This window comes from Candoia aspera, chromosome 16 (genome assembly GCF_035149785.1).
Source record: "Candoia aspera isolate rCanAsp1 chromosome 16, rCanAsp1.hap2, whole genome shotgun sequence".
Taxonomy (NCBI): Eukaryota; Metazoa; Chordata; class Lepidosauria; order Squamata; family Boidae; genus Candoia; species Candoia aspera.
In genome coordinates, this window is record NC_086168.1 from 5,674,521 (window position 1) to 5,683,304 (window position 8,784).

Sequence of the window (8,784 nt, forward strand, 5' to 3'; positions counted from 1 at the left end):
GTCACTCTCCACACCTCTGGATGGGTGTAGCAAGAGATTCTCCCTGCCCTCCTCCTGCAAGGGGGGGGGACCCAGGATGCAACGCAAAGGGAGCAATGTATAGGGAGGCTGCAGCTGCTCGGAGGGGGCAGGGCTCTCTCCATTGTCCGCCAGGACTGCCATAGGAACTGGGCAGCAGCGGCGCTGGGGCTCAAGGGATGCACTGAGGACTAGGACTGTGGCCAGTCCGTCTTGCGTCTTGCGGGGGGAGGCAGGATGGATCCCCAGGAGGAGCAGCCAGAAGCAGCTGGGGCACCGGCTTCCACCGAGGACGATGGGATGACTTGGTGGTACAAATGGCTGTGTAAGCTGGCTGGAATCCTGGGGGGCATCTGTGAGTATGTTCTCTCCCGGGACGACCAGTCCTGCTGGGGCGATTTGCTTTGCTTGTCTGCTGGGTGCCTGTATGTCAGGAATGGCCTGTTCTACACAACCAGATACATACATTTCTCCCCCACCCCACCCCCAATTTATTTTGACTGCCTATTTATGGAAATGCCTGTAATGATTGCTGTCTCGTGCCCTGCCTTCTCCCCAAGTTGTTGGACTGGCTTAGTGAAGGGGTAGGAGACCACGTTCCATAAAAGCATCTCTGCCCAATGGATTTTCCAAGGAGTTGTGGACACTGAAGCCCAGATGTCTCCTTAAGTGCAGCAGGGAATAGGATGTGTACCGTACTCCTCTTCTTTCTCTCCACAACATCTAATATTTAGAGGTGTACTGCCTCTGGCTATGGAGGATCCATTTTTCCTATCAGGCCTCAGGGCTGTTTCTAACTTGTTTCTAACGCCATGGCTGCTGTAAACAGTCTCCCCTCCACTCAGGTTGAGTACAATGCCTGTCAGCCTCAGTCAGCTGATTGGGGAGTGATGGGAGGGGACATCTGTGCATCTGGAAGGCAGGAGGTTGGGGAACAGCGACTGCAAAGCTTTCTATTGTAAAAATATCAGCTGTAAGCCATTTCTGTACCTCGGTCCCTCATGGGAATGAGGAGGATTGGGGTGGAGAGGGGTGGCAGTAATAACATTGATATTAACATGGATGGATCCTACAAGGCTGTGGATGGGAACGTGAAATAGAATTGAGACTGTAGATGCACACTTTTAGCAGAAACGTTAAGTTTTGACACCGTGACATACCAGGTCAGGAGTCATGGATTTACAGTCCAATGCCATCTGGGATCTGAAGTGCCAGCCATTTAGCCCTGGCTTAAACAGGGATTTCTGCAGGCTGGCCTAAAGGGGGTAGTTTATTTTTCATTCCAAAGGGTCGAATGCCATCAATTACTTAGACAGAAGTTTTTAAAAAATAATAATCAAGCTTGGATTTTTGGCCCAGACTGACTTTTATCCTGCTGAATTAAATACATAGAAAATTGGGGAGTAGACTTTTTTTTTTTTGAAAGAATTGTATCATTCCCTCTACTGTACTTGCAGAAAATGCAGAGGTGAGCACTATTCCTGATTTAGCCAGTGTCAGGATCTGTATAGAAAAAAAAGAGACACCGGCATGTTAGGAGGAAGCTGGTTAACTTTGCTTGCTCACAATTCTGTCAAGTTTCCCTCTGCCCCGCTTAGCCTGTGAATGTCAGCTCAGCTGATCACCTTTTGCTGTTCTGGCCCCTGGGGAATGTGATTTGACTCACAATTTGGAGCAGAGGCACACAGGGCGGGACTTTGCTGCCAGCATTCAAAACTCTCCTGTTGTGCAAACTGATTAGGTAATCCTTGCTCGAGTCCAGATTTTTCAGTCCCAGTTTGCGAAGTGGAGCATAAGCCTCACGTTGCAAGGTTGTTGTTGAGGTGACCATAGCAGTCAAATGTTTGCATCCTCTACATACTGCAGGAAGATGACAAACCATGGCAGGCTAAGACTATCCTTCGTAGGGGTTTCCACTGGGCAGCCAGGCAGCTGTGGTGGGAAACAAGATGATGCTAGAAACAGTAGGCCTTTGCTCTGAACGGGGAGCTTCTCTTTTGCTCTGGATAATTGAAACTCCATGAGCAGAAGCAGTCTATCTGTGGACTTCGTTGTAGAGGCAACCCAGGCAAGAATATAGCACCCTCAGGTCTCCCACGTGGGCTTCTCAGAGGCTCAGACAACACAGTTGCTGGGTGGCCCGATGAACGAACCATAAATTCATCAGCTAAAATAAGCTAGAATAAAACTAACCAAGAATAGCACAAAATGCAGGTGCTAGTTCTTTGCCTGGCCTGGGATATGTGTGGAGGGAACACAGCCTACCGGAGCAGGATCTGGGCAAGATGTGGCAGGGGTCTGAACCGGCAGGCCTCCTCCTAGGACTTTTGACCCCTGAGGCTTGCCCAGTGCCACACTTTGCTTCCAGAGCAGGAGGACAGCTTTGATCCAAATTTCACTGGACTGTTTTCCACCTATCTTGTGGGGGGGAAATTCAAACTTCATTTTTGCTTGTTTGTGGAGAGCCCATACAGCCTTCAGTTCTTTTTTTTTTTGGTGGGGGGGCATGTTTATTGTCAACTCAGCCTCTTCTGAGCAAGGCTCAGACTCCTTGAAAAGTATTGGGATTAAGTTACTTGGTGAGATCCACTGAATGGAATGGATGCAGTGGGGAAGATCGGGTTGCAGATGTAATGTAACGTAATGATCTCCTGGGTAAGTTGCTCACAAGCTCGTCTTAAGCATTTGGCCAGCATGTCCCTCTCTTTTCCTCAAAATCCAAGTGGTGTGACTTCTTTTTGACCCCCAACCCCCTGCCTCCAGTCACCACCTTGATAAACTGCCTCTGCTATTCTGCCTTTAAGAGCGCTCAAAGACGGGACAGCTTCAGCAAATGGCAGCATCCAGCTGAGCTGATCTCAGCCAGTCAGATGTGGTAAGTATGTGGAGGGGACACCAGAAGGAAATCCCGGGGCTTGTGGGCTAGGTTGGAAAGTTGGAAAAAACATCCTGGAAGAACCAGGCATTTCCATAACACTGCCAAGCTGAGTATATGGTTGCAGTTACCAGAGGTCCAGCTTGGCTGAGAGACATCTTTTCTTAAAGAAAGAAATTAAACACTAATTGCAGCATCAGTACAAATTATGGAAATGGAACACCAATTTCTTTGCTTCTCAAGAGGCCTGGCTTGTCCTTTTAATTTTTTAAACCTTTCTTTCTGGGGTACAGACATCTGGCTTCTGTTCCTTTGGCCAGAGAAAACAATCCACTGCCCTGCATTTGGCTGTGCCTGCTACCGATTGCTTCTTCACGTCTCCTTCTTCCTTTCTTCTCATCCAGCCTGCGCTTTTTCTGGCCTCTGGATGTGCATGACCATCTACCCTCTCAACATAGCAGCTGGAGTTTGGATGATGTAAGTAAATGCAGCTTCCTGGGTCGAAGCTGGGACTGGGTTCATCCATTATTTGTTTTCAACCATTACTGGCTGAGTACACCTCTGTGGAGAGCTTCAAATTGCTGGTTAGGAAGGGATGGTGTTTCCAGAGCTGTATTTCCATGGGTTGGCCCGGATAGATAAGCACTGGCTTGGGCTGACTCCATTTTCTCTTTCCTAAGGTTGAATGCCTTCATTCTCATCTTGTGCGAAGCTCCGTTCTGTTGCCAGTTTGTAGAGTTTGCAAACGTCGTCTCAGCCAGGGCAGACAAGCTCCGTCCGTGGCAAAAAGCAGCTTTCTATTGTGGGTGAGTGGATCCTCTCGAAGCAGTGGGTGATGGGGTGACTGTCTCAGAAAAGAACCTCACTTGTCTGGGTTGACTTGCAGCTAGAAGCTCAGCAGTGCAACGCTTCTTGCCCAGAGAAGGCCATGAACTGATTCTTACCACTTCTAGAAAACACTGGGAAAATTATTTCACAGAGTGCCCTTGCCAAGTAGGAAAACTGTGCCTTGGCATGAAGCAGCTCTCAGGTTTTTCCTTGTCAGGGTCACCTTGAAACACCTAACAGTCCAGGAACTTTTGATCAGTAGATGTTACTGCAGAAAGTCTAGGAAGCCATTATGAAAGAATTCCAGCAACTGCTGGTGTGTATTGAATGCCTCCCTTTCTCCTGCTTAGCAGCGGAACAGACTACTGCAGAGAGCCTGTTCTTTTTAAAACAGCTAGATCTGCTCCCCAGTTGCTTTCTTCTGGCCCCATGAAACTAATTCTCACACCAGACATCTTTCCTGTTTAAATCATCCCCTTCTGCCAGCCCCTTGTATGAAGCATTTAACCTTGTTACTGAGTTCATCTCTTTTTCTGCATTCACATAACCTACTGAATAACAGCTGAGCAAATAGATCAGCTTTGCACAAGGTGCTAAGACAACAACAATAAATCTAAGCAAGGTTAAAGGTAACCAAAATTAACATGTTGTTTGAATGCATTTGCTCGGTCTTTAGCTAAGCCATTATATACAAGGGCAACAGCAGCACCTTGATGGCAGAATATGTCGTTGGGATGTAGAAAGTCCCTACTAAACTGGAGTCCAGTCTCTGTACAGTTACCTGCCATCCATCCCTGATTTAAAAGCAGGGATTTTAGCATAACACCCTAGCTTTAAACCTGAATGGGTTTTGGGGGGCGGGTGGAAAGTTGGGCACTGGGTTTTATTATTTATTGTAATCCACTGTTGGGTTGATTTTGGCTTCAGAATATCTGGCTGGCAAGAGCTGAGGATTCCTAAGACACAAAACATGGGTATCATTTTGCCAGTGGCTGTCTTCCCTATGTTTGGAAGCTTCCCTGGCTGAACCTTCATGGCTAGCTGAGCCTTTTTCCTTGGTTTTCTCTCCTCTTTCCCAGGATGGCTATATTCCCAGTTATTCTAAGCCTGACCTTGACCACCTTGATCGGCAACGCCATTGCCTTTGCTACGGGACTGCTTTATGGGCTTTCGGCACTGGGCAAAAAGTAAGAGATTTTTTCCCAGAGTTGGGAGGGACCCTGAAACTGATTTTATTTTTATTTATTTATTTGTCAAATTTTTATCACCGCCCATCTCCCCCCCTAAGGAGGGACTCTGGGCAGTTAGAAGAAGCGGGTTTGCTTCTTCGGCGTTGTCTGGATAGTGCCCAGGGAAACCAGTGAGCCTTTTGGTTTAATGCCAGGCTTCTTGTCTCCTTGGTCTTTAGAACAGGAAAAGATTTTTGGCTTTTGATTAATGAACAGCGGGGAAGCTGGCATCTTGCAAAACAAAGCACCGGCTGCCAGAACATCTGTATTCATAAGAATATGTCTGGAATTTACTCCAGCAAGTGGTCTAGCCAGAGTTGGCTGATCAAGAAAGCTAAGAGGCTTCAGGCCTGGGTAGTACTTGGATGGGAATCTCCAAGAAGTCCCAGCTCTTTAGGCTAGACTGGCCAGTCGAAAAAAGCAGTGGCAGCCCATTCTGTATTCTTGCCAAGGAGGGTTCATGGGTATCTTCAGTGGACAAGCCTTCCTCCCCCTCTACTAGCATTACATTAAATGGGGGTGGGCAAATAAAACTTCCCCTTCTCCAATTAGCTGGTACACAGATGCCTGCAGATGCAACCCTCTTGAGCCCTTCAGGGTTTCCCATTCCTTTAAGGATCTGATTCTGTTACCACATGTGCCAGGAGCTGCACGGATTAACCCCCCGGCGCCTTTCTTGTGTTTCGCAGGGGCGATGCCATTTCATACGCGCGGATGCAACAACTGCAGCAGAAACCAGCCGGCAACGATGGGATGGCAGAAAATGTCCAAGTGCAGCTGGTGTGACCTTTTCAGACCACCTTTTGAACCAGCCTCTTCCTGATTTTTGACACTGGAGACATTGCAGGGCTGAGGGTCAGACAGCCCTGGCTACTTTGAAATGCTTCCAAAATTAATTCCAAGATAAGGGACCTTTTTAATAACAGCAACACCACCACCCTGAATTCATGCATCACTGTGAATCTTAATATGCTGCAGCTTTAAGGGTTTAAAGTGGGGTTTGCCCCCCCCCCCCAGCTTCATTCTCAGGTCAGAGTGGAATCAAATCAGGTGAAAACAAAAATCTCCACATCAATGTGAATACTCTTTGGCTGCTTTCAGAAAAGACTGCTACTATGAAAGTGTTCCAGTTTGCGTACCCAATGTGGGTGGAACAAGTATATTCTTCAATGCCTAATTCTGCCACTGTTTCCACTGCTTTTTTAAATCTCTGGTTCTTTTCCATTTCACAAAAATTACAACAAAACAAAACTAAAGGATGTATGTGTGTGTGGGAGGGGGAATGAAGTAACTGATGCGCTAATTGGATTGCTAGGAACTGCTTTCTAGAAGCATTGTGTATGCAGTGATGTCAAATATTATTTGCAAAAAACTTTTTTGGGGTGAGAAATGCAATGCAGAACTTCCAAAATTAAAGGTCACTGTAATAACACCCTGGAGACAAAATCAGCCCCTGGTGACTGCATCCATGCAGTTTTTATTTCCAGCATTAATCCATCTTCGATTATCATCTGAGAGGTGGGAGAATCAGGGAAAGGAAGCTATTTTTGAAACTGGGGTGGGAGGGAAAATGAATTTTAGCTTTGATTTATTTCTTCTGGTAAATCTATACTGGTGATCTCTTCGTGCTCCGAAGTTTGAGGTTTGGTGGCTTGGGTGTCATTTTCTCACCTGTCCTTCAAACTTTTCTAAAGCATTTGGGTTTCTTATCTTTGGAAATCCAGAGCTTCTTTCCCTGAGTTTTTAGAGAGATGTGATTTAATATTGTTAGAAATTAGTAAAGTGTGTGCTGATTGTGAGATGCATTTTGTTAGGCAGAGAAATAACTGAAGACTGTTTTCTTTGTGGTGGAGTCCCCCACCCCCCCACCCCTTTTTTTTTTGGACTTCCTTCGTCAAGGATTTTCAGCAACCACTGCAACATTAGGAATTTACAGTAAGGCCACTAATGACTTCAGATGCCAGAAAAGAGAACTTTTTGTAGCAGTGAGCAAGGCTGGGCCAATTCACTGTGTTCTTAAGCTTAATGAAAAATTCCCAGCAGCACTAATTTCCTCACCTTTTATGGGGCACCAAAGAAATACAGAGGTTGTATACCCCAGCCTTCTTAGTAAGAAGACAATGGTAGTAAACATTCTTTACCTGAAAAGCACAAAACTTCAGTTTCTTTAAGGGTTTTTTTTTTTTTTGGCTAGGTACATTTTCTGTTGTTGGTTTTCAAAACTGAAAAAAGGGAATTTACAGTCTTAGGTCATTTCCTCATTAGTGACATTGCATCTCCATTGCTTCATGGAGTGACAGAATGCCTGCTGTTATGTCAGTGCAACTTTGGTTGAATAAATCTGAGAAAACGTTAGGGGGAAAAGACCTCAATCTGACCTACAGTATTCATTTATTATATTGTTGGCACTGTTTTCAATATTACCTTTCGGTTTTTTCTATTTATACTGTTGGTTTATGGTTAATTTATTATTGCTCCCTCCCTGTTTTGGGAGGGGAGAAAGAATACTTTTATTTATATATACTTTTAGACTTTATTAGAACTTTTATTGATGTTCATTTAGACCACTGATCTGTTGCCACTCAGATTCTTAATGAACTGTTTTTCTTTCTTCACAGGAAGAGAAAGATGTGGATATTTATGTGAGGGGGTGAAGGAAATGATGAGAAGTATTAATTTAGGCTACAATCTGCCTGTTTTATAGAGTAAGGCCTACGGAATTCAAAGACACTTCCCTCTGAATAGATAAGGATAGCAGTATCCTGTGTTTTGACTGCAAAAAGGTGCAGCTCCTGCGTGATCTTGGGGAAAGGCTGGGTGCTTTAAAGAACTGAAGGCAGGTGCTACATTGACACCTTCACACACTTTAAAACTTCTTTTTGGAATTGAATCCAAAGCACTGCAGAGCCTAACGGCCAGCTATTTAGGAATGACTTTGTTAGACCCTTACAAGAATTCACCAGTTGGTAGTCAACATCAGCAGCAGGATCCATTGTGAGCACCAAGTATTGGAAACAGAATTTCTATGGGTGCCTCTGGAAAAATTGCTGCCAAATTGTAAGTTTTAATAAGACTGGAGGAAAACAATATAATGTTTTGCGTGTGATGTCATTAAGTCTGGATTAAGTGAAATTAAACCGAATGTAGGTTTTGTCTTGCTGTTAGCATGCTGCTGAAAAGGGGTAGACAGCATGGTGCTCTCAAGATGCTTGGTCCCAACCACATGCCCAGTGGCAGGGTATTATGGGAAACATGTTCCAAATATCTGAAATGTACCAGCTAACATCAAGTGAGGAAGCCCTAGATTGAACAGCATGCAAATATTTGAAATGTCCAACTGTGCCATGTTGGAAAAAAGGTAATTGAAACACAAGTATTTTGACAGAAGAGCAGAGTTCTGCATTTGAAAAACTGGAGGGCCCTTGGCAGCAGCTAGCTTTACACTTCATGGTAAGTCATCCCATACTTTGATTTTGTTTTAGCTCGGCACATCCAGCTGTAGGGAACTCAGCCAATTGGTGCTTATTCCACTAACCAAAGTTTAACAAACTATGGCTTAGCACAATGCCAGGATCTTTGGGTTCTATGCTACCTTCACCCCATTCAGACATGCAGCTTCCCCTTATTTATAAATTGTAGCAGCAGCTTGAGCTGTCTTCTGTTTCTTGTGTGGTTATACGCCGTACATTGTATGGCTTTTGTGGTCTAAAATAGAAAGTGCTGGTCTATAGAAAAAAGGATTTGATTGAAGAGAGTGCATTTTTCTTAGACGGAGTGTCTCTTCAACTGCCATTTTATAAAACTGACTCAAACTAATTTCCTTTTGTGTATGCA

The 8,784-nt window shown here is 45.0% G+C and overlaps 1 protein-coding gene across 1 annotated transcript; it reads left to right on the forward strand.

The window, feature by feature from the left end:
* The first annotated feature begins 255 nt into the window (after positions 1–255).
* CACFD1 (calcium channel flower domain containing 1) lies at positions 256–6,800 on the forward strand. The gene is made up of 5 exons (XM_063315999.1): positions 256–373; positions 3,298–3,370; positions 3,574–3,699; positions 4,801–4,908; positions 5,640–6,800. Exons 1-5 carry the CDS (start codon positions 256–258, stop codon positions 5,734–5,736), a joined length of 522 nt encoding a protein of 173 aa, XP_063172069.1. The 3' UTR covers positions 5,737–6,800.
* The last annotated feature ends 1,984 nt before the right edge of the window (positions 6,801–8,784 follow it).

What these genes read in the sequence shown, in the direction of transcription:
- CACFD1 (XM_063315999.1), top strand. Translation starts at nt 256, where the DNA reads ATGGATCCCCAGGAGGAGCAGCCAGAAGCAGCTGGGGCACCGGCTTCC. An exon ending in TGGAATCCTGGGGGGCATCT is followed by an intron (nt 374 to 3,297) that starts GTGAGTATGTTC and finishes CTTCTCATCCAG; the next exon opens with CCTGCGCTTTTTCTGGCCTC. An exon ending in CTTTCGGCACTGGGCAAAAA is followed by an intron (nt 4,909 to 5,639) that starts GTAAGAGATTTT and finishes TGTGTTTCGCAG; the next exon opens with GGGCGATGCCATTTCATACG.